The sequence below is a fragment of the Mastacembelus armatus genome, chromosome 24, assembly GCF_900324485.2.
Source record: "Mastacembelus armatus chromosome 24, fMasArm1.2, whole genome shotgun sequence".
In the NCBI taxonomy this organism is placed as follows: domain Eukaryota; kingdom Metazoa; phylum Chordata; class Actinopteri; order Synbranchiformes; family Mastacembelidae; genus Mastacembelus; species Mastacembelus armatus.
The window spans coordinates 18489243-18515359 of record NC_046656.1 but is presented as its reverse complement, the minus strand read 5'-3'; the positions used below and the strand labels follow the sequence as shown (position 1 = coordinate 18515359).

Genomic DNA, 26117 nt, shown 5'->3' with positions numbered 1-26117 from the left:
TCTCTTTCCTTTCCTGGTGACATACCTGCTGCCACTTACTCTCCTTTCATCTAGCTAGGTTCTTATGTGGATGCACTAGGGATAATTGTATGTCCTGTGCACTGGTAAATGTCTTTTTCAGGTCAGTTTTCTCCAACCTTTCCCTCAGCCTTTGCAATTGTGCTCCCAACAACACAGTATGCCATTTGTTTGTTAGAGCTATAATGGACCAAATGGGTGACAGTCTCATCTGCTCAGGGCTATTATCTGAGCTCTCAGTCTTCTGTTCCCTGGGCTCAGTGAAGATGTGCTGCTTTTCATCTGGAGCGTAGCAAGCAATCTTTGTAGTGGCTAGATCAAAGAAACTTTGGAGAACTTCAATCGCTACCAGAGTCAGAATAAAATATATCCAACTACTTTTGTTTTCAATAGCACTCTCAGGGTTGTGGACAGGCAGGTGGGGTGAAAAGGTTGACGCAGAATTTAGAAAATGATCTGAAGCTAAACTTCAATGACTAATCCTTTAAAATGCAAAGAATAGATTTTTAATTGTCAGTGAGTCAGCTTTTCAAGGCCATGTATTTTATCACGAAGTCGGGTTGTAGTTGAGGTTCAAAATACTTCACACACAATGAAAACAATAAGATGGTTTTGTTCGACTGGCTCCTGGTTGAGTCGTATTTAATTTTGCTCTCAGAGAAAAAAAAAACTGCTATCACACACTCAAGACAGATGGATAAATTTCTGCCCTGCAACCAAAAACAGCCCTGCAGAAAGCCCAGGGATAACTGTTCAAACCACACACATTTTCAAGTTGATAGTACTGTGCAAACATGTAAAAATAAACAACTTACTCAATTGTCTTTTGTCAACATAAAAAGAAGTGCCAGTGTACTCACCAGGGTAGTAAAAATATAATGGTAGTACTCTGTCATCATACCCATGGCCAGGGCCTACAGGGGGGAAAAAAAAAGAAGAGTTGTAAGGATAAATCAAAGATTAACAGCTGAATGAGCTTTCTGTTCATTTGCATTCTTCATTTAGCATTTATTTAACCTGCACAGCAATGCTGACATTATTCCAAAAATTGTTGAGTCATCAATGAATGAATTAATTCATTTCATAATGTGTGTGAGTTTTTTTTTTAATTTAGGCCAATATTAAATATTGACCTTCACTAATAATAACCATTTAAGATCAAAATGTAAACTACAAGCGTAATTTCAGTTTCTTCTACCTACACTATTCTTTATTAACTACAAAATTTACATAACTTCCTCTTATAGAAACATAGACTTAGTACACAATACATAGAGTCACAGGTCATTTATTATGTATATGTGCTAACACAATAAGCTCATATGTGTTCCCCTATTACTCTCTCTCTCTTTGGGCGCTAATGCAAATGATTCTGATACCTACTTTCTGCTCTGTACATCTTTAATCTCTTTGTAGAATATTACATCTGTACTACTGACCCGTCATAATGGATGCTCTCCAGTGCACAATAAAGGTTTTTTAATTAGAAACTCTAATTCTGCTCACAGGCATGTTAAATTCATTTAACAGAGGCACATTATTTATGAGAACTGTGGGGGATCTTGAGTTGAAGTCTTCTCACAAGCATATCGCACCGTTTGAATTCTCCATACAGCTGTGCGTCTACAGGAAGCAACAAGAATGACTCATTACTGGTGGTGAATACTTAGTACATAAGCAGAACAAAAACATATGCTGTGTATCAACAGCTCAATTCAGTGCCTCTTCCAACACACTCCTGAAGGCTACTGGATTAAGGTTGGTGTGTATTTGTCAGTTCAAACTGTGAAGAAAATGTTTTCTTGAATAGGAAGACCTAAAAAAAAAATTTCTTGTAGACATAAAGTAAGAGAGAGACAGAAGTTTTTTTTCTCACTTTTCTTTCTATTACCATAAGAGCTGTGAAATAAACAACATCATATCACTACATATTTTGTGTTAAAAATACCGTCTTCAAATCCTTTTTTTCTTTTTGAACAGACAAACTTTACATGGAGCACTTCTGAGGAGCTGATTATTTGTATTGTTTTACTTGTCTTAACAATTTTCACTCCCAAGCTTTTTCCAGCTACAGAGCAGCGGAAGGTGAGAAAGTGGTGGTCAGAGCACTGTCATGAAATGTGACATGTCATTATGAAATAAAATAAATTGCTAAAAAACTGCAAAAGGAAGAATAAAATAATTAAAATGAGCTGAGTTTTATTAATTTCTTATAATGATTTTACACATTACAGAATGCATTCATATGTCTATTTAATATTTATTCATTCAATATCCATTGCTTTGGGGGAAGTTCATAAATAACCGCCACATTTGTTTTTTGGGCACCTGTTTTAGGATCCAAGCAGCCATCTCGTGTCCGCAATCAAAGATGACATGAAACTCCTTTGCTTTCTTCATCTCCTTCAGAAGTGGCTTAGCGTCCTTGGTCTCCGTGGGCAGCTGTCGGATCTTCAAACGAATGTTGTATCGTGACGGTGCCTTGATCAGCTCCTGCAGTCGAATGAGACCTGCAGACAAAGAGGATACATATAGCATGAAAAATGCAGCAACATAGTGTGTTTGATCTGCTGCCATTTTAAAGTATCTCTGATGCTGAACAGGCCACAAAAACCAAGTGGATTCAGGTTTTCTCAGCAGAAAAAGGTTCATATGCATGCCTTCCTAATCCACACTCTATTGATCGTCCTACTCATGCTTGGCAAGCAAACCGACTGCTACAGACCTATCAGGAGAATTTAACACCAAGCCAGCACATTGCACTCTTTTATACCAAAGGCACAAAATAGAAAGAACCCCAATCTGCTCCCTCCTACAGAAACTTCCAATCCCACAGAAGGCTCCCAACTGTCGATTCGCTCTCGTCTTCCATGACACCATACAGTAGCATGGAATAGGTTCAATTTCATCCTGATGGAAAGCAGTGGTCAATCCTGCCTCTCCTGTCTCTTTCACACACACTTCAGATGTGCTCTGATGAGAGCGGCTCTGTTTGCCCAGCTTGTACTTGCCCCTAGGGAGCCTGACGCCGGCGTCACATACTGAGCTACAATCTTCACCTTTCATTTCTCAACCACACGCTCAGGTAGAAAGCTCTCCGGGAGATACTGTGATGAGATTACAATGAGTTTCTCCCTCAGTAAAGAACTTCACAGTCCAGGGATGAAAGAGGCTGGATTGATGGGAGAGATGATTACTTGTCATGGGTATAAAAATGGATGGAGCAGAGAGGATAGTTTGAGAGGGAACTGGAGAGAGATAGGATTTTTTTTTTTTTTCATGGAAACACTTTAAGATAGCTCAGCCTATTTTTTATTTTGAAATGAAGTGCTGTGTGAGCAGTTTAATGGCCTTACTGTGAGTGGGGCTGGGTCTCCCAGAGGCCTATAGAAAGATTGGTGTGAAATAGGAACATGCAGGTCTTGTTGTGAAAGTACCATTGTAGGAAGCAACAGTGAACCTCCTAGAGCTTTCCTTAGGTAATCCCAATAGATCCCTACTCTAGGGCATGTCTGTGTCTCCCTGTTTTTGTTCGCACTAACACTTTGGGAGGTGTTAAGCAAGAAAAAAAAAAAAATCTGTCAAGGGAACTCAACGTTTGGGAAACACTGTCAGCGTGGATGTTTGTGGGCTCTGGCTAATGCCTTCAGACTTTCCCCCTGGATCTTCTAACGGCTGTGTGTGAATATTTTATCCCCTCCGATAGTTTTTCCTGCCAGCCGTCAGATATGCTCCAATCAGCAGTGCGGGGCCCTGGAGCATGAAGCTGTGTGATTACAGCCTGGGACTGGGTGGAAGTGGTGGGGGGGGGGGCAACGCAGCTATGCAGCTGTCACACTTTTCTGGGCGTCAGGTGTGTTACAGCAGAAATGCTCCATAGAGGAGGCCTGAGCTGCTCCTCTCTGACAGAGAGAGATAGAGAGCGAGAGGCGAGAGGTCACCTTTTGGCATCTCACTGGGGCAGTTTGCTGGAGAATGAGAGTGTTAACATACTGAGCTCCAAGGCAGGAAGTGTAGAGCGGTCAAGGAGATGAGTCAGAATAATGTGGCAAGTGGGACAAGTCATTGGGATATCATCTGAGGTTAATGTACGGGCACTAGCATGCTGCAGGACTGGCTGCAACAGAAGTGAATGTAGAAATGGAGGAAGCAGAAAAGCATTGTTGGTTGATAATAGGTACAGAAAAGAGGTTTGAATAGTTATTTAGCTATTTAAGATGTCAACTACAAGACAATATTCATTTTCTGAGACTAGGGACTGAATCCATTATGCAACCTGTCTAAGATTTAAACCTTGTGTCAACTGTCTAATTTACTTACATTAAATTGTCAACCACATCATGCCAAATAGCTCGTAAATTGCGAACGAGCATTTGAATATTGTTATCTTCTCCGGAGCAATTACACTTTAGCTCATAAAAATATGACTGCACTCCAGCTAAAATACAACTCGTCTTTTAAAATGTGTATTGTGAGCCACTCCACAAAGTCACAGGATAGACAAAATGACTCACAGATACATTTGATAGCCACCCTCAGAGATCAAGTGTCTCTGTGTTATTAATGGCTGTTGTCAGCCCACACACATGCAATTCTGCATTGCATTAATCTGAAGAGACACTGGGTCATTCTGGGTAATGTGGTTCTTTTTTTTTTCTGTGCTGCTGCTCACTCTCCTGGAAGACTGACATGGGCAGCACCTGGAGGACTGAGGCAGAACAGTAAGCTATTGATTTCTGAATTAACTTGACAGCTTACAAAGCACTCGCTGAACTCTGAGAATCAGAGCTGCTTTTTGTAGTTCATCTGGTACCTTTCATTTTTATGGACAGTTTATACATAAAGGCTGCAGGTTTTAACACAGTCACCTTTATCATAACACAAAGCAGTTGCACCACTGGAAAATGAAGCTAGACACCAACTGTACCTGTACCTGTGCTGTCGTCATAGACCACAGTGACTGTCCTCCACTTGAAGAAGTGCACCAGGTCGAGGATGGCTCTACTGAGGGAGGAGAAGTCGGGGTACAGGCTGACATAGTACGAGTCCCTGTTGTCTGACACTTGATGCTTCCACTTGGTTTGGATGTGGGGCACTCCCAGAGCATTGCAGATGGATTGGACTGCATTCGCTGATGAGCTGTGTGAGGGGCCAAAAATGGCCGCTACACCGAGGGAGAGTTGGTCACATGCTGGTAAGGTAGTAATCAGAACAAGAAATAGGTCAGTTCGGCATTTAACCATCCACTTTCACCTGTTGTACGCCTGCACTACGTAGAACTTTAGGTTACAGCGAAACCAAGGTGCTACACATAACAAATATCTATTGACTGGAGCTTCATAGGTTATTCGGGTCTTATTTTAAAAAAATGAATGTTATATTGTAAAATCCCTTCCCTTAAAAACAGTATGGCTGTACTATAGTCATGTATGTATGTATGTATTTTTTATATTCCATTGCTACTGTATGATTTTTTGATTTATTGGCCTAAAGCTCTAAAAGAAAAATCTAATTTGTTTGTGTCAAAACATGGAGCTGTGTTAAAAAAAAGGTTGTCACTTATAAAATTTCATGGCTTCTGAAATTATTTTCTGTTCAAGTGGCTCTCAGTGGTTACAACCCCGGTGATAGTAAGAATTACAGTAAATGTGAACAGCAATCTGTTGCATGGACACTTTTTTTCATTTTACTGAACTAAACAAAACACATTTTTCAACAATTTAATGTAATTCAATCAAATCTTTGAGGAAGTTTTGACAGTATAAACAGTGGCAGTGTTTGGGTGGCAAAGTTGAAAAGAATACTCACTATGGGAGATATACCAACTCCCAGATTGCCAGACACCTGTAAGAAAGACAGGCTAAACTGTCCCTAGTGGTGCATCACATGGCGGGGGCTGTACTCTGAAGTCCCCACACCAAGGACAGAATGTGTTAGGGTTGGAGCTGTAACAGCCGATTTATAAAGCCGTGCAAAGGTGTGGGGCGAAGCCCAACATGCAGTGGTACACATTTCCTGAATAGAGACTCCTTTAAAAAGAGCCCAGGAGGTCCCCAGACCCCTGGTGGAATGAGCCCATAGACCAGGGGGAGGCTGAAGACCTTTGCTAGTGTAAGCTAGAGCTATAGCGTCCACAATCCAGTGGGAAAGACGCTGTTTGCTCCACCACTCCTGGATGGAGCTTCCAGTCTGCATAGAGTGGGTTTCCCCTGGACAGCAGGTCCGCCCATAGTTCAGTACGCCTGGCACATGAGTAGCTCTCAGTGACTTGAAATGTACCCTGCTCCAGACTATCAGTCTGTGTGCTAGTGTGTGCAATCTTGGGGATCTCAGTTGTCTGCTGATATAGGCCACCACAGTGGAGTTGTCCGTTCTCTCTAAAATGTGATTTCCTCGCAGCCAGGGAAGGAAATGTCTCAGAGCTAGGTGGACAGCCTTCAGCTCCAGACAGTTTATGTGGATGTGGCTCATGTGAGGGCCTCACCTCCCATTCACGCGGGGTGCTGCGCTTTCCTCTGACGGGAAACAGGCATCAGTGAACTCAGGGTCTGCGTCCGCCCAACTCGATCCCGGGGCGTGTACGGGACCCTGCACCTCGGACATGACCCACTCGCCTCGTGGCTAGCAAAGGGGACACTAGCAGCTCCGTGAGTTAGCCTAGCAGCTTGTGCAGCTGTCGGACGGGGCCAGAGAAAATGCTTTTCTCGGCTAACGTGGGGATAGTAGAGCTACTTCCCTTAGGTATTGTTACCTTGTGTGGGGTGTTAGCATGTGGTTATTGCTACCAGCCGATACCGCTAACATCACCGGTGATGGCAGAAGTATTTCTACTTCGGCTATTCCTGAAGTATTGCTACCTTAAATGGTGGAAAGCACAAAGTGCCTGATAGCAGGCTTCTGCAGGCTTCACTGAAAGCTGTGGCATTTTTACATCTACAGTATCAAATCCAACACGTGGCATTTTGTGATTGCAGGCAGAAAGAACAGCAGCGAACATGTTGGGAATTTTTCAGGGCACTATATAGAGTCAGGATTTATTGGTTTGTGCAAAAATAGTGGACATTAAATGCAGTGCACAGTCAATATGGAGTGAATTCAGACACCTCACAGTTGTCTGCATTGCCTTTCTACAGTTCTGACTAATCTTTTGTATTATTAGTTCTCATCATCTCACCACACCATCACAAGTTAACATTTACCACTAAAGTAAATTGTGAGATTATGATAAAAGTTCTTTCTGTATCTTGACTCACCTTTCCTGGAGGCCTCAAAGCTGTCAAAGATGTTTATTCTCTGGATGTCATAGGTCAGTGTGGTGTTTGGGAGCAAGGTGCGGTTCCTGTTGATTGTGTTCAAGGCAAATTTAAAGGCTAGTTCCTCTGCTCCCGAGGGGCCGCTCTCAATGGATTCAAATATTCCTCCTGTGGGTAAAGAAAAAATAAATCAGGGAACAAGACCTCTCAATAGCCACTTCCTGCTTCCTGTAATTGCTATAGTTTCCTTAACACAAGTAATTGATCAGGCAGTTACAGCTGAAGCGGTGCTATTATTTTTAGCACTTCAGTATTTGTACTCTCATATTACTGATGCTATTGTATTCACTGCTTTTCACAGCTCAGTCATCCTGACAAGAAACAGATTTACAGTGCAGACAGAGCGTTTGGATCTTAGCTGATTTGCATTCTGTGCTAGTCGACAGTGTAATTATGGGCAATTAGGTGCATAGGGAGGTGAGTTCAGGGGTGGGTGCCCTTCTTTAACTCCCTTGCTCAGGCTTGACAGAAAGGTTCACCCTTTCGTTTGGTTCCATTGATTTCACTGATTCTCAAATGAGAGAAGAGCAAAGAAAAGCAAGAGCACAGGGAACAGATAAATGAGGGCAGGAAGACAAATACAGTAGGTACAGAAAAGAAAGAAAAAACAAGAGTGGGTATGAAAGTGGTGAAGGAGGTCAACCAAGTCAGAAATTAAAATACAAATTAGGAAATATTTGATGAGACTCACTAAAAACAAGTTAACTCAGAGGTTCAAATCATTATTTCTGCATCATTTAATGGAAGTACTATACTGTGCCTGCCTGAGAATCACCCAAGCCTCAACATAAAAATAAATAATACACGCTGTTTTTACCATGCCACAAAAGCCACACAACATAATTACCACCACTGTATAGGTGGTGTTACAGATGGTCCATCAATATGGCTGAGAATCTTAAAGCAAAGATAGGTGTTGTTTGAACCAACACACTGCAAACCTGAACTCATTTACGCCCGACAATCACCAGAAATGCCTTTCAGTCAGTAAATTTAACTGCAACTTACAAGGAAATATCTAAGTTACAATCAAATGCAAATGATCTGTTTATTTGCTTTGTGTTTTGTGGAACATTTACAAAATGAATTCTCACATCCATAATTAGAATAAAGCAAAGTCATGTTGTAAAACTTGAATATTTCTAATGTCAAACAGCTGAAAGCTGTAGAGTCAAGCACCTTCTTTCAACTTTGAAAATAAACATAATAAAGAAGAGGCAAAGTTACGTTTCAACTGCAAGTACACCTTTGAGGATGGACTAAATCCTGAGAAAGCTTTACAGAAATCAAACTTAAAAGAGAATGGACAGGGAAGAGGATGAAAAGGGGGTTGTGAAAGCAGCTCTGAGAAACACTCTTGGAGACAAGAGCAGAGTTCAGGAGTCCATCCACAGCTCCCAACCTCTCAGAGGACAGAAAGTCGGTTTGATGAAATCCAAAGTGAAAAAAGTTTAAAGCCTGTTTATTGATTCAATTACAGAGAGCGAGGGAAAACTGAGACAGAGAAAAAGACAGAGAGTGACGCATTTTTAAAAGGGTGGAGAAAGACACAGAGAGGTGTACAGTAATAGACACAGCAGCTATAAATAGCAGCTGGCCATGGCTGGGAGTGATAGAAAAGGAGTGCAGGAGGGCAAAGAAAATGTCATTAACTTGGGGGAGTGAGCTTTATCACTGTCACCATACTGCAGCCTTACAGTATGTTCTGCTTTCTTACTTCCTTTTAGAGTATTTTCCTTCATATATAGTCCAACAGAGAACTGGAGTGGAAAAATATTGTAGTTTAAGATGAGAGCTATGGACAAATATATAAGGCATTTGAGTACTATACATGCCTTGTGCCTCACTGTCAGCGGGTGAGCTGCAATAATGAGGTTTTCCTGTGTTTGCCCTCCAGATATACAACAGCAATGTGATGTGAACATGTTGCTGTTCGTGCCAGTTCATTTCACTGAAATGTCAATTTATTCTTCAAAAGAACAAATACCCAAAGATCACCACTGAAGATGATAAGATCATGTCAGTATGAGCAAATATATCATTCTAACACTACTGCCCGGTTCAACGAGTCCAAAAATTAGCATTACGGTCTTTTTTTTTTTTTTTTTTTGGCACACTGTGTGGCTGAAATGTGCTGAAAAGTCATTGTCTACTGCTGAGAACTCAGAGGAGTAAAACCAGTAAATTAAATAATTTAAGGGTGACAGCAAACATTAAATTACCTTGGACTCTGATGGCACATACCAAGTGAATTTGCTGTTGTTTGATTTAATACATGTAACTTAACATGTTACACAAGGCCTTTGTTTACATTTCACACAGAATGAATGCTTAGTATTGTTTACCTTAAATGATGAATCTAATCTTTCTTCACAAACCAAATTTCAGCGCTCGGAATAGACTTGTAGACTGTTTTTGGCTGTAATGTATATTTAGCTTGCTTAGTTTAATAGGGCTCCATCTTGTATCATTCATCTATCCATCCTCCTCTCATGACTTGCTGTTGTGGTCCGTCTGATTGCAGGTGTGTGAGCTACAGCTGAGATAATCAGTGTGTGTGTGAATTATGGAGCTGCCATCTTTGGGACTGGTGTGAATTATAGTGCAAATGAAAGCTCAGAGTGAGTTATGAGCTGGATAATCACCCTGACGAGAAAACAGGCCTGCTGATCTGAGTGTCTGCTGTGTGTGTGTGTGTGTGTGTGAGCGAGAGAAGGACTGAGCAGAAAGTCAAAATGAAAGCGCAGTGTGGGAGGGTGCCTCCTCTGTGTAAATTTAACTCTGTTTGAGCAGTTAATCAAGTGCATTTTGGATTGGCCATAATACAGTAACTTTTAAGACAGAAACGAAGCTAATTTGAAGTCAATTCCTCTAAACACAAATCATTTCCCACTGAAAGACATACATCCTGAACAGTAGCACTGGACGATACAATGGATAATAATAGCAATGGAAGTTCATGTACAGATTAGAAAAATGTGGAGAACTTTTGGTAAAACACATTGAATTGCTCGCATGGTGCTCTTATGCTACTAAAAGAATAAAGTAACTTAAAGTATGAGTGAAAAGCCAGCTAGTTCTCTCAAGGATGCTCTGGTACAATGAGAGATGAGAGTCAGATATGTTGCCATGGCGACTCATGAATCTATACTATGGCTGAGAGGCATCTGCAGTTTTGGAATCTGAGCAGCTGATTGGTGGAGGAAGGGCGTTTAGATAGTGCGGACAGTCTGTCTCTGTGACTAATGACCAGCAGTGCAGCTGCAGGATGGCGGTGGGCTGTGGGGTGGCTGCCATGGCAACCAGTGAGCAACCCTGTCACTAGGGCAAGTGGCCCAGGTATGTGCATTGAGTCACTCAGTTAGGCTTCAAGACCTCTACCCACCACACCCCAACCCCCCAGTCTGTTTTGTCTCCGTCAGTCTTTCAGCAGGTGAGGATCAGCGCTCAGAGCCAATAGGCAGGAGGCAAAAGAGATGGAAACACTCCGTAAATATCCTCAAAATTCCCAGTGGGAGCGCTCCCTGACATGTTTGCTGGTGAATGGGACATGATGCATGAAGGCCTGCAGAGAGTCGCTGCCCCTGGTCATTAATCTGAAGCTCCCATTGCGGTAGACTGACCTTCCTACGCTGCATAGGGGCCAATTCTCTTTCTCCCTGAAGATCCCCAGAAATCTTTTATACTGTTTGCTGCAGAGGTGATACATAACAGTGCGGTGTTTGACCATGCAGCTACATCTCCTCTGGTGCTGGCTCTGAAATAGTATCTTACAGAGTATTGGTTTTGTAAGAGCAAGATAAGAAAAGCAGTAAATTTGGTTAATAGAGGCTCATTTTTTCTAAGATGATGATTCTTAGTTGACTCTGTTCAACCTGAGCTTAAAGAAATAAGAATGGGGCTTTATGCAGCATGAAAGACCATTCAATAAAAAGATCCACTGCCTGGAAAAAACTGTTGAAAACACACATCAAATAGGCAATCAATCCAGTGAGTTAGCTATCAATCAATAACTTAATCATTCGCTGTTAGAGTTATGGAAGCTGAACATTAAACCAGTAGAAAGCAGCTTATGTGAACAACAGCTTAGCTATTTTTATCTGATTTGTTTGGCTTGTTGTTGGTGTTTTCTCCAGAACAGAATCACGTCTGTCACCCTAAAGCCTCCTGACACTGGACTAGACTGTCACCTGCCACTGCTGGATGCTAAGCCTTAGGCTGACACACACATTTGAACATACACGTGTGAACACTCGCAATCATGCACGCCAGTGACTGAGCCTAAACAAACCCGTCAGGAAAGAAACAACTGAGTCTGGGGAAACTGTGACGGATGTGCGAATTTAAAGCCCACGCCTGCGGCATTCAAAGATACCTAAGTTGAGTTGCAGTCAGCGTAATAATTAGCCCCTCCACTGCCAAAAGATCAATCTCATCAATTTCTTATAATGAGGAAATACACACATAGTCTTCAATTAGAAAAGCTTTCCACCACCCCATCCCTGACCAAGCTCCAAGTGGGAAACCAGTGATCATATAACATGTATTAATTCAGAGCGCTGGCAACAGATGTGCTAATTTGCCAGGCTCTCTCTATTCATAATAATGTGCCAGTTCCCTCCACAAAATATGTGCTAATTTGCAAGGGCTCATTGTGGAAGTGCTAAACTACCGGCTGACATTTTGTGTGCTAATTTGTCAAGCAGGGACCTCTTTTGGTACTAATTGTGCCAAACTGTGAGTACACTTCCACAGGCCTTGAATTGCTGAAGTCCCAAATGACTTCTGTCTGCTTGCAGTTTCCAACCTCTCCACTGCTCTCAAATTGCCAATGTAACTGAAAAGAAACACCAACCACAGTGAAAATGAGATGCATAAACAGTATGTGTGCCCGCTTGCTCGCGCACATACAGACATACACAGACGTGTGTTCACATTTCATAGAAATATGTGCCACCTCTTGAGATTAGATGAGCTCCTTAAAGAAGCACAGACACAGCGTTAGAATTAAGTGCTGTGGTAGTTCTGCAGTATCATTAAAAACATAGGCTATACAGGCATAACAACAGCCTGTTCCTAAGAAATAAAAAAACAACTTGCTGAAAGATAATGTCATACCAAGACTTTAAAATGATGATGTGTAAATTAAAATAAACAATTCTGCTGAAACACTTCATATTAACTATCGGTCACAGCTGAAACATAAGCAAACCTCCTTTCTAGGTTAGATTTTAGATCCATTCTTGAGTTTCAACTACCTGCTGAGACAAACATAGAAAGATAATTATTTTCATTGTTAGTGAATATTCCAGTTATTTTTCAATTGAATAACAATGTGTTTGGTCTATACTATATCTATAAATAATAAAAACTGTCAATCACAATCTCTTAATGCCCAAGTTGCTCGTTTTGTCCGATCAACAGTTCAAGTCCAAAAACCAGGGCATGAAAATAAATACACTGGTAAGTCATTAATTGCACTGAGTCAATCACATTCTTTACTTTCTACATTATTTATGATACTCTTATCTATGAAGGTGCTAGAGCCCATTTTTCACCTCTATTTTATGTTACTAACAATTTCTTTGCAGGCGCAAAGTGACAACATAAAGAAAATGTAGGCTCTTTAATTTTCTTTGCAGAGGACAAAAATATTTATTGAAGCCTATGATACACACAAATCAGCACAGCAAAGAATGCAGAAATTACAGCAGCTGTAGTAAAACAGGTAGAGAGGTAGCAATGCATTCTGACCTCTTCTTCAGGCAGCACTGAATGATTTCTGAGGAGCAATAAATATTTTCAATCTTTGCAAGCAAAGACATTTCACATGTCTTTATGTTGTTTCTCAGGGGGTCACTTTGAAAATCATTTTGCCACTGTATCTGACTGATACCACAGCTGAGAGCTTTATTTATTTATTTATTGTGGATGCATCCTTCCTACCTGTCCAAATGTCCCAGGGTATGACATGAAATATTCAGAATATTACCATGGAAACAAGACTTCTACAACTAATACTGTAAACTGGGGGCAAATACTGTATGCAACTATTTGTAGCACCTACAGTAAATACAGCTTTAATGTGTGGCATCAACATATGCACACCATGTTAGCTATGACACACTGTATATTGCAGATGTGGTTTGAAAACAATGTATGTAAAAAACTTTGATTGATGTACATGGCGTGCCTTTCACACACTGTAGGTTTTATGAGCCTTAGAGCACTAACACTTCCCATCTGACTTCCAAGTATAAACATGATTATTCCCAAAACCGCAGTCACCAGGTTATAAAGTTCAAGTAAATAAGACAAATCCCAAACCTGAAGTGAGGAGCTTTTCCTGCCAATGCAGAAAATGCGATTTGGCTCTGATACAGAGGCCATAGGGAGTGAGAGGGAACACTTATTGAACAGAATGCTTCCTAACGCTTCATACCTCACCTGTCTCTGCCATTTCTCTTTCCATGCTCCCTTTTTTCTTCCTTATCAAATGGCCACACACATATACACACACTATCTCTCTCATCCCTTTTGACTATACTACGTCTCATGGTGGCCTCAGCAGGTGACAGATGGAGACCTCACAGCACTGCTCACTGTAAAATGGGTTTTAATCAAGCCTAAGCACGTGTGAGAGATGCTAATTATCCACTACAGGCTAAGAGAGGCAGGAGTCCAGCCTGTAGAACATTGTGACTATGCATGTGTGTGTCTGGTTTATAATCATTTTCCCCATTGTGATAAAACCATTAGGGCATTATTATCCATTTATGGCATAGCAGCTCAGAAGCATGAGGCAGGGTGGACTGCGTGTCTCAAGCCTGCCTGAATACTTGAGCCCTCAGACTGGATTTTCTCACCAAAATAAATATAGATGACAACTTGACTAACAGTAATCTTGAAGACTTTTTTTTTTTTAAAAAAAAACTCTCTGAAAGTTAAGATGTGGGATTTCCAACTGTCTCTCAGCATACTTGCCAAAAAGTGGGAAGCAAAGACTGATCTCACTATTGTGCCATTTCAGAAAATTTACATTTCAGGCACAAAACCTTCACTTGTGATATCCGGATAAACTTACACTGCAATATCTCTAACATGCATTTAACCTATATCATACACATCATATGTAGCTGACCTTGGTATAGAGATAAAAGGAGCTGAATTTATAATGGTGAAATTAGGTCAGAGCAAATTATATGAGACACTATCGTCCTCTCTGCTCCTTTTGCCGCTCTCATCCTAATTCTCACTGTTCTCCTGTTCATCAAAATGGCCCTGTATTACACTCTCCCAATTGTAATTCTGAGCAAAATGGCTGTAAAATTAGACCTACTTTCTTGTGTAAGTGCAGATGTTATCTCCCGACAGAGCCAAAGGTCAAGAATTAATACTGGAGGTGGATCTTTATTGCTTGCAGCTGGGTTTTAGTAAAGCGATGGAGCAAAAGTTAAAGAGTCATTTCTCAGGATTTTGGTAATCTGATTAAATTATAATCTTTAGAAATTTAGAGATCCACACAAAGAAGGTGATTCTTCTTTTTAGATAGGCAATTACACAGAAGCTAGTAAAGCCTGATTTTTAAAGGTCAAAAATATTATAAGATAAATATTGTATTTCCTTGTGTACCTCCTACTGATTTGGGATGTTGCTGTTGCAACTCTTCAATTTATTTTTAGGATTAACATTATATCGGTCCAGTTAATTAGACAATAATAATCTTACACAAAATATATTAAAATTAATAGGACAGCCTTGTTAGTAGTCTGCAATGCATTCAAACTAGTGGTTTTTCATATCAATATGATCAATATTGTGTCCATAAAGCAATTTCTGTCATGAAAAGACTAAGACTAGATGTAATGTAAGGACTGGTCTTAAGTTTTAAGATAACTGATTATTGTTCCATGTAAGTTAGGCACATTATAAGTAAGTAGGTCATGTTGATAAAAGCTATAATATTCTATTCCAGGACTGAGTAAGGTTAGTGGAATCTGAAACTTAAATGGTACCTGTTCCTGTGAAATTCTAAAAGGTACAATCAGAAATGGAGGTTTAGAAAGTGTATGTCAAATGAAAATTTGTGCCTTTGTGTGCAAGGACACTGAGACCAGGGGACAGGGGAAAGTAAGACTTAATGATAGTGAGATAGAACAAAGTAGATGGGAAGGACCAGGAGACAAGCTGAAAGCCAAAGGGAGACAAAGACAGCACGAAGAGGAAGGGCAGAGAAGGACAAAAGTAAAAGATGGAGGAATGAGAAAAAGGAAAATGGGAACTCTGGATTTTGGATATTGATTTGATGCTGAAAGTGCACCGTGCCATCACACTGCCTCCTCACAGCCCGTCAGATGTGTTTAGAAAACAACAGGTGATGTCTAAAGTCAGAGTAAGCTGTAGGAAATGAGCAGACGGCAGATGGGTTAGCTGTCAGACAACCAAAGGAGGAGAGTTTGGAGGAGGGAGAAAGGCAGGAGGAAGTAGAGGGGTGGGCCATGAAAAAAATAGATGAGCATAGGAAAGAGAGAGAAATGGAGAATAAAGGAGGTCACTGGAGGCAGATAAAAGACACTCAATTAACTGACTGAATGGATGGCCCATTAGACCTGAACGGACACCTGCATCCACCCTCCTGTCCCTCAGCCACAGAGCAGGAAAATGTCAACTCCTGGTTTAGGTTCATCAGCCAACGCTGTACACAGACTAACTGACAATCAGAGCTACAGGTACAAGTCAATAAACTACACTCTGCTGTAAATGTGCGTCAATTTTTCTTGCCTGTTCTACAAACACACAGGCAGTTCCACAGTAGCAGAACATAAAGAGACCTAAAAGAATCAGAATCAGCTTTATTGTGCACACAAACAAGGAATTTGACTCTGGTTCACTAAGTTCTCTCTGTGTACAAGACACAGGAGGTTAAAAAGAAGGAAAACAAAAGAAATAAATTTTTTTTTATATACAATTTGTGAACTAGTGCAATAGGAGTGCAAGGACTGAACTATAACTGAAGTATAGCTTTGACAGCAATTTGACACCTTATATGAGGGAGGAACAGATGTGCAAATTTGCATACAGTATTATTGCACAGGGTTTACTTAGCTGAATTTAGTGAGAAAAAGAGCCACAGATTTAAAGATACAAAAGATTATTGATTAAGAAATGCTCCTCCACTATGCATGCTCATTTGTTGTCAATAAATAACTAATGATCTACTGAGAATAAATGTAAAAAGACAGTAAAGGTGCAACTGATAAAAAACAAAACAAAACAAAACAAAAAAAGAGCCCTGTTCTTTGCCCCAATATGTGGTATATTGTTTATTTCACCATTTCTCAGATCCATTCACTCCCTGCTGTGGAGGAAATTCAGAGGCTTTTGTCATCAGTAGCAGTGCAAGAGAAATGGAGGTGATTGGATTCATTATGTCTCCTTAAAATCTTAAAACAGATTGTGCGAGATGGGAAATCAATCCAAGTCTGTTCGAGCCGTAATGCTCTGTGTGTCGATATGGGTGGGGTTGTTGAGTCATGTCAAATAAATGGGAGAAGCATGTCGTTTTGAGTTTCAGGGGCTAACAGAACAGTTGTAGCAGCAAATATTTGTCCGATATTTTTCATCTGATTAGATCTTATCTAATCTGTGCATTTCTCTAACCACTGTTAAAGCAAATGCATCAGTTTCTATACTCTTGCTTGTTTCACAAATACCTTTAAACAACAAAGAGATTTGAGAGCTGAATTAGAGACAGTCTCAAAAGCAGCATGAGAGGAAGAATGGAAAAATGAAATTCAACATTGCAGGAGGATGTTTTGCATAGCCCTGGTGGATGGTGGACAATAGAGTGTCATGCTGATTCAAAGAACATGATTTTAAGTAAGCCTGCCTCAGTACATCCTCCCACAGAGCCCATTTCGCAGTGTGTCCTTGGTTCACACAGAGAAACGTTGATACGTTTACATACCCTGAATTCTGCCTTCTCTCTTTCAGCCACTCGCTCCCCTGCTCCTCTTACTTCTTTATACAGCTTGGTGGAGATGAAGGTCAATCATCACATCCTAACCTGATCGGTGCCTCACATCATAGCTAACACTGCCGGAGGGCTTTCTGTAATCAACTGACTTCTGAATACCATGTAGTTTGGACGTCAGTCCTTTCATTTAAAGCGTATGTGCCTTCTAGAACGTTTACTCCATCTGCATGCTGGGGATTTGCATGCAATTGCCTCTGATGACAGGATACATAAAGATGCTGCTGTAAAAACATATTAAACTACATGGATGAAAATATGAATACATATTACAACTGAGTCCTTAAGCAAGAAGCCCATTCAACAAAGGGCAATCATTGACCTCCTACATCTATTAATCACGGAACAAACACAGTAAACATTTACTGAGGCTCCCAATTAGCACTCAGCAGCTTCCATAATAAAGACGACAAGTCATGTTTGTTTGCCTCTAGTAAACAATCCCTTAATGGTTAATTACCACAGTTCAGTTTGACCAAGTTCCTATGAAGCTAAAGGGCTCACATTACTCCCACATTTGACGCAAAGCATGCCGCAATGTTGCAGCAAGCGGAAGGTCTACTTTTCACATCATGTTAAGCACAGCCAGTTAAGAACATACATCACATTGACAGCAAATGAAGAAGTCCAGCTGAGCTGGGATTATATCAGACATATCAAGAGAAGAAACAGGGAATGTGATGAGGTTCCTCAAAACCCCAGAGTGCTACAGAGGTCCCTGCACCTTGTGGCTGTTAAAAGTCTTCATTAAATCTCAGCAACATGCAGTATTAATCCACTCCCACACGTTCTTCTTATAGTACACATTTTTTAGTTTACATGTTTGCATTCCCACAGATGGTAACGTGTGATAGATAAACACAGAGGGAGGCATCTGGGAATTGGCACTGGTTACTTGCTTTGCTGCCAGTTTGTGTTTTTTTCCACTATTGCTCTTAGCAATATAAACATATTGATTGTTATTGATCCCCACCATCTTCCAATCTAATGGAAGCACAGGCAGCCAAATACATAATGAGACATTATAGATAAATGCATGAAAAGCTAATAAAAATACATATTTGGGCTTAGTTTCCCCAAGAGAACTACAATATTTGTGTTATCAGGATTTTTACCATTTTTCTTTCCTCTGTAAGTATTTTCATACATTTCATTCATCTGTAGTTCAGATTACTAATACTTTACTGCTGACATTTATTCACAGCCACAATGCATGACTCCTGGCCTCCTACTAGATTTCCAAAGCACACTCTACTGTCCTTACTACCGCTTCTCACAGAAGCTATCACAAAATAGTAATAAAAGACCACAACTGAGAGAGGACTGCTCTGAGGCAAACTAATCTATCTTTACTCTGTATCTGCTGGCCTCAACACTCACTGTTTTTCTTCTTGCTCATACTTTACACAAGACTGAGCAAGACTCTCTCTCTAACAAATACCACGGTTTTTCCTACACCTCTCAGTGACTTCAAATTTTCTTCCATCCCCTTGGTGAGACTGTGAGAAGAACTGTTCCTTGTGTGTTAAAAGATGCAAAAACTAAAATAAAATGAAAAATTTCTTTTGAGCGATTTTGGCTGTGACCTTCAGTCAGATCTGAGGCAGTTAACCAGGCAGAAAGACATGCTACAGGGTTCTTCTCAAGGGACAGTTTCACAGAACAATTGCACATATAACCCCTAGCCCTTGTGATACCCAGGGAAATCCCTGATTGACAATGATAAAGAGTGATAGGCTGTGGATAACGAAAGCCAATACAGAAGTCAAGCCTGGTCAACACAGGATTCAGATGATTTCAATTTGATTTGCAAAAATAGGTAACATGTGAGAAAAGGCAACAATGCAAGAACTGGGTACTCGGCAAACAAGGTCAATCAACTAAAACCTCCTTTAATGTAAATAATTTGACTGGAGCTGGTAAATCTTAAAAATTGACTTAATGCTAAGCACAACAAGAAAACTAATTTCATACCTCAGAGATATTTTCCATTTCCATTAATCACCATTGAGCCTTTTGTAACTGAAGCATGACAGCAAGACCTTCAAAGACTCAGGACTGTAAACATGTTTTAGAAATCCATCTAAATAGGTCCCTGCTTCAAGCCCATGTGTGGTGCTGCATGCTAATGTAAGACAGATCTCCTCTTTGTTCTTGAAACCCACAGTGGGTATTTTTAAACCATGGAAATCATTTGCCAGCAGAGAGGAGATAGTTTCATATTTCTATAAGCTACAGCGGGGCCAAGTGACACATGAATATTTTAAGCAGCTTTGTGCCTATTTAAATGTGTCTGCTGTGAACATGTTGGCAGTGGGCCAGGGCACCGAGTGTTATCCATAATTCCTGCAATCCCAAACTAAACTTGAGCATGCTGATAATTCAGACTGGCGGAAAGCAAAAAGCAAGTAAAGTCAATTAACTACAAACTCTACTTGAATTTGTTCCCTCTACCCTTGCTTGTTCTCGACAACCTTGTAATCTTACCACCATAACAGAGTTGGGGAGATGAAAAGTGTGTTAAATATTAGAAATGCAATAAAAAAGACCTTTATCCTGGCACAGCATTGTGGAAGTAGTTAGATAAACTTAGTTTACACCAGAGGGGTTTGTGTCTTTTGCCAGAGGACTGTAAAAAAAAATGACTTGGTTTTCTTTCCAAAATGAAAAACAACATTACGTTTTAGCCATAAATATTCCCAGACATGGCTGTACTGGGAAAATATAAACACAAACAGAAAATAAACAAACAAAATGAGCATCTCTGAGTCAACAATGCTTTCAGCAGCAGTTGACAGCCCAGGGGCATACTGCAGCTGCCAACGTTGTTTGAAGATGGCCGTGATAATGTTATCACTCAACCTCACAGCCTCAGACTACAGCCATCAGAATTAAAACACTCTGTCAATTTCATTGTTGATTTTTCTTCAGTCTAATTTTGTCCTGGGCCATTTTATGAATAAGATACATGTCTGTAAGTAAAACTCAATCACCTCCAATGGAATGGCAGATGTGATGACTCACTGCTTGTGTGACTATGCATCTGTTATGGGGATAGCTAAATAATATCATGCACATACTGTTTCCATGGAAGAAAGTCTCCTTTCATTTTAGCCTAACACTTAGCTGTCACAAGATGCAAGAGACTTTAATACAGCCCAGAATTTCCACCTCACTGAATCCTAACAGGACATTTATGGCAACTGAGAAAGTTGAGCTTTTAAAAAAGCAGCATCTCAGAATACTACCTTATTGAAATCCTTTCAAAGAAAAGGTCAGATGTTTTACAGTCTCCTCACATCCTTATCATTACAAAATAATATATTAAAAAATAAGGAAAAATAAATCAATGTAAGCCAACCATAGTTCAGATTTAAAATTCAATACCAAGTTCAGCTTTTTTACTGAACTTGGTATCTTACAAGTGGTATCTTACACCTTTTTTCTATTGCCTTCATTGTAGAGGTGGATAAGTGAAGAAAACCAAAACGGATAGTGAAAAACATTTTGTTCTGGACCTTTGAGACCCTTTGGAGTATCAGTAACTACAAAGTCTCATTCAGTGTTCTCAAATGGTTAGTCTGAACTAGTTATAGAGGAGAATCTTCTCTCGAGTGTTTTATTACAGCCTGTACAGGCTGCATCGGGTCCATTTCAGTGTTTCAGTAAATGAATTACCTGTAAGATTTATAAAAGGAGCACCACTGAACACAATAATTCAATTCTATGGAAAAATTAATTCAGCATATTTGCCTGCAGCTGGTGGCCCAAATATTATTTTTCCTCTTTGACACTTGTCGCTCTACATGGTAAGACCAATGCTGTGAATACAAAGGGCTGACTATGCTTTGGTGTCACAGTATGTCTGTGTGTAAAGGTCTCAGTCTGACAGGAGAACAGTGGCCGTACAATGTGGGCCGCCTGTCTGGGCAGAATAGAACTTGGGCAGGAAGGGAGCACACAGACACCGGGGACCTGACCTCCTCATTTACCCAGGCCCCTGAAGGAGCAGCTGGGATTATGTGCTGAGCTAGCACATCCTGCAGTACAGGAAATGAACTGGAAAAGGACCAATGGGCTCTGATGTCTCTCAAGGCAATTTTACATTTTTCATGTCTCTCACATAGCAATGCACCTACACACAATCTCAATTTCTTTTTGATAAAATCACCCACATATAACTCATCTCTTGTTCTCTCCTAGAAGCTTATTTACAAGCAAACAGAAAAAAAAAAATTCTGAACAAATGGATTACACTAAATGAAAACACATCTTGCCACTAAAATATTTAAAACGGATGCTTCTTGACTCACACATAAATCGATGTGGCAAAAAAGATGTTAAAGCCTTAGTATTATTATTAGAGAAGGAGAGTGTTGGGCTTTTTCAGCAACAGGCGCCCGTCGCGCTGCTAAAAACCCGGGTCTCTGTCCGTGGTCCTGAACAGGCGGTTCCGCGGCTTGTTTAGCCCTAGTTCCGGACCACGGAAAGCCGCTCAGACCATATCACTGCCACCAGAACACCAGACAAATTAAAAAAAAAAAAAAAAAAATCAAGCATGGGCTTTACCTGAGAGAAAAATTTCTCAGCGACACGAATCACTTCTAGCTCGCATGGTTTCGCTACCGATGCCAGATCCATCGAGTAAACCTAGGCGGCATACTGCGTATGGCGAGGTTAACTATACAGGCAGCAAAAGTACAATTCCTATTTAATTTGTTTGTCATCACATTCACACATTTACACAGTATCCGCGTCTATATTTTACTCTATGATGGACAGTCTACGTGAATACTTCGAGCATTTTAACCATTATTGTTCAACTTTTCTCCTAGGAATTTTGTCTCTTGGAAACTTTGGCATCAAATACTATTACACAGGGACGTTTCCGTCCCCGACGATTACTGAAGAGACGCGAGGCGTCTGTCAGACAACGTGTGCGACGGGAAATCGCTCTTCGGGCTCAGGATGCAGCACATCCCGTTGCCATAGTGGCGGCTCTTGCGGACGAGGACTGACTTTTAAACAGGACCCTCGGGGAGCTGAGGAGTGTAAGGATGTGCTGTCAACACTTGATGACATCCGCTGTCAGGAGGGGCTCTCCTGTCACTCCAAGATGTGCTCTGTACATGTAAGAGGAAGCGTCAAAACGCAGCCACCCTCTCACGGATCTAATTAGGCAACAGAGGGTGAGGCTTGGTGATTTTAGAGCTGAAATACAGGTGCTAGTAGGTGGTTTTAAAGCTGTGCATCAGAAACCATGCACTGTAGTGGCAACTTCTGAAAAACTAATAACCAACGTTAATTTTTCCGCACTCACTCTGCATGACAGATGATTTGCGCCTGGTGCATTAAAAACATTTGAATATTGGCTTCCAACGTGACTCAGCCAATCAACGATGAAAACCGGAGCTGTCTGTTTTATCAATGACTATATCTATAAAAAATGCGATTTAATAGGCTGCTGCTCAGCAGTCCAGTGGGTCTAAGGATAAAAAAGTACCTTCCGGCGCATTGACTAGTCCAGCTGTGACTGATCCGCACTCCGGGGATAATGTTCACAAACAAACATACTACAGAAATCATGTCAAGCTGACTGCAGTTTAAAGGTCATGGAGATACAAGACGTATTGAAAAGAAGATTTGAGCAACGAGCCTGTTTTTGAGTTTCATCAGCTGCTCATATGAACTGTTGCACAGGAGAACTGCCTCTTCTACGGATCAGCTACAGCTGATTTCCCCTCAAAGTTACACGGGTTTCAAAGGTTTGTACGACACGGAAGTCATCGACTGGGTAAAAAGCTTCCCAAACACTGTTACGAAACATTATCATTAATGACTATTCGTCAGTGACTATGATTTTAGAGTACAGGTCAATTTGTTTTGGCAACTCTGTTCATTAGAAAATAAGGCAAGAGTGTGGCTAAAACGTCTCGATAGGTTTTTACATACTGTCAATGTCACTCCACAGTGGACAGTCATAAAAAACAGGTCGTCTGCTAAGACAATGTTACGGGTGATATTGTACTACAAATGACTACATTCTTACCAAATCTTAAAACGTGTGGCATCCCGCGAGAGTAACCAAGAAACAGGAGCAGAAGCGGGATCAGCCTGAGGTTGGACCTGAAAACGAGACTGGTTATCATCAGATGATGGGAGGTAATCTTCATGTTGTTTTTAAAAAATGCACAGTGGTTTAATCCCCCCGTTGCACGGGTTCGATTCCCCCGTAATTCTTCTACGGTCGTTGGGCAAGGCAGGGTGACGGCGGCCCTGGATGCGCAAGATCACGGCATGGTCACTTGCGCTTTCCCTAAATCCATTAGCAGTCCCGGCATGATTCCTTCCCCTTCCCCTTCGCCTTCTCTTCCTTTACTGCGCCAGGAAACAACAATACTCCGGATCGAGAAACGGCGGGACATCCATGTCGAAGGGTACCGACCCAGTGGGGAGGGGGGAGCCCAAGCATGGGCTATAGGTGAGGTACTGGAGAGCGTTGGAGAGGGGCTAGAGAGCGCCAAGCAGAGGATACAGCAGCGATATGCAGCCCCCTATGAGGCGCTCTGGGTTGCTTGCGCTCCCATTATACTGCACTGCCGCACAGGCTCTGACGTCGAGCCAAGGTTAGTGTTGTGAACGCGCAGCAGAGAGAGCCAGAGAGATAGCAAGTGAGCGAGGGGGAGAGAAATGAGATGGAGATACAGATAGAAAGAAAGGAAAAGGTGAAAAAGAGGGTGGATGGATGGAAAGAGAAAGAAAATTAATGGGAAGGGAGAAGCGAGAAACTTTTATTTTATACCACCCTCCCAGGCTGGCTTTCCTTGTTTTTTGGCACCAGGCTTGCTTGCATTTGAAGATGTGTCGATAAATATTCAATCTTTTAATTGCCCGCAGCAACAGTGACCTCGGGTTGAATCCTTACTCCCAATTTGCTCAAATTACAGTGCACCAGGTCCGGATCCATTCACAAAAGCAAAGCATCTGTGACGGCCAATTATATGATGACAAAAATAAAGTTATTATCCCATGGATCAAGTGTGACCATAGCGAAGTGGCATGTCATAAAGGATTACTCAAAACACTATTTAACACTATTTTGTGTTTACACTTGTTAGCGCAGGAGCTCTTTTCAGCACCACGGACAGAGAACCTGCACAAACCGCATGTTGGACTGCAAAAGCAGAGATATACCCTGGAGTGATCCTCAACACCATTCAAGGAACTACAGATGCAATGTTCACACTGGGCGGTATTCAAGCTTAGGCTGATTCTGCAGGCTTCTTCCTGTTTTGGCACATAAAGAAATAACTATGCACACGCCACTGCACACAATTACTAGCTAACCTCTGCACACATGCGATGTAATCTCATGCCTGCAGGATATCTATTTTTTCTCCCATGCACTGGAGTAGCATATGCAGGCCCATTTCCTGTTTTGTCATTCACAGCTTGTCTTTCTAAACCTCTTTTTGTGGTATTTCAAGCAACAACCTTTAAACAATTTCCACCATCATTCCAAAAATGTGGGAGGAGTGGGATGAAAGGAATTAAAATTGGCAGAACAGCAAATCCGTAATATCGACAAAGCTGCTGAAAGGCACGAATATTTAACCTATGCAAATCACTCCACTTTAGACTTGAAAGACTTCCAGCAACATACTATTCTCGAGTTTGAACCATCCTCCGATGTGAAGGCATCAACATAAAGGCTTCTCTCCTGGGCGGATTTCTTGTGGAAAGACGTGCAATAACTTTGGAGACTGTAGGTAGACTTATCGTGTTTCTATCTGATTAGTAAGTTCAAACGGGGCTATATCCTGTAGGATGTGTTGCACCGTGAAGATGGATATCTGCAGCCCATGAGTGAGCCTACATATTGATTTAACACTACATGCGTCTTATCGGCGGCTGCCCCCAGTGAGCAGGTTTTCATGCGCCAGTCCATCAGCTGGACCTATAGGGTGGAAGGCCATTTAATCCCAAAAGAGATATGAAAGAAGCTCTTTGTTAGGCGTCACCAGCGTCCAAAGCCTTGGATCAACACCGTCACTGTGTAACTCAAGTGTGAATGGCCGGTCTTTGTGTGTGGTGTAGAAGTACTTCAGAATAAAGTCACTACAATATTCTTGGACTTGATTTAGTTAATATATATATTTCAGATGACCTCATTTGACTCAATGATATATTTAACTTCCCTGATGTCAATATGGTATTCTGTCCTAAGTATTACTTTGCCTAGCCTAAGCAGAATAGTGAAGAAAATGTGTGGATAAGCAACGGATACTGACACCTCTCTTTTGTTGAGGAGTTACTCCATTACAAAACTGCATCTGCCAAAACCCCTTCACAAATAAAAGCAATGGCATTAAAGAGGGCCCTTGTATCAGCTTAAGAAAGACATGAAGTAATTATATAGGTTCAAGTAGCGTGAACATTGACTTTGAACTCATGTCAGTTTGCGTGGGTCTGCACACCAGCACTCTGCAGTGTGAGAATATCAAAGAGAATGGCACTCATCATGCTACCATCTGGACCATTAGCATAATTATGGAGAAATTCAGGGTTTCTGTAGAAGTCAGGAGAGCCTCACACAGCATGAAAGGAATGCTTATTGAGCTCTGGGAGAAGACATCAACTGACAGGCACCTTGCTTTTCTCTTATAGTCGCAGCGCCCTCTGGCCCAGTACAAGGTACTACACTGATTGTGATAAGGTGATCCTATAGTAATGGTACCCGTATTTTAATTTGT

At 41.1% G+C, this 26117-nt stretch overlaps 1 protein-coding gene across 1 annotated transcript in view; it reads right to left on the bottom strand.

The window, feature by feature from the left end:
- The window catches only part of LOC113137029 (glutamate receptor ionotropic, kainate 2), a 53108-nt gene extending 29613 nt beyond the window's left edge, over nucleotides 1-23495 (bottom strand). The window contains exons 1-5 of the mRNA XM_026318313.1: nucleotides 23414-23495; nucleotides 7272-7439; nucleotides 4952-5209; nucleotides 2347-2528; nucleotides 879-932 (exon numbers count right to left, since the gene is read on the bottom strand). Of these exons, the coding sequence (XP_026174098.1) occupies nucleotides 879-932; nucleotides 2347-2528; nucleotides 4952-5209; nucleotides 7272-7439; nucleotides 23414-23435 (684 nt within the window). The 5' untranslated portion in view covers nucleotides 23436-23495. The remainder of the gene's footprint in view (nucleotides 1-878; nucleotides 933-2346; nucleotides 2529-4951; nucleotides 5210-7271; nucleotides 7440-23413) is intronic.
- Nucleotides 23496-26117: the final 2622 nt, after the last annotated feature.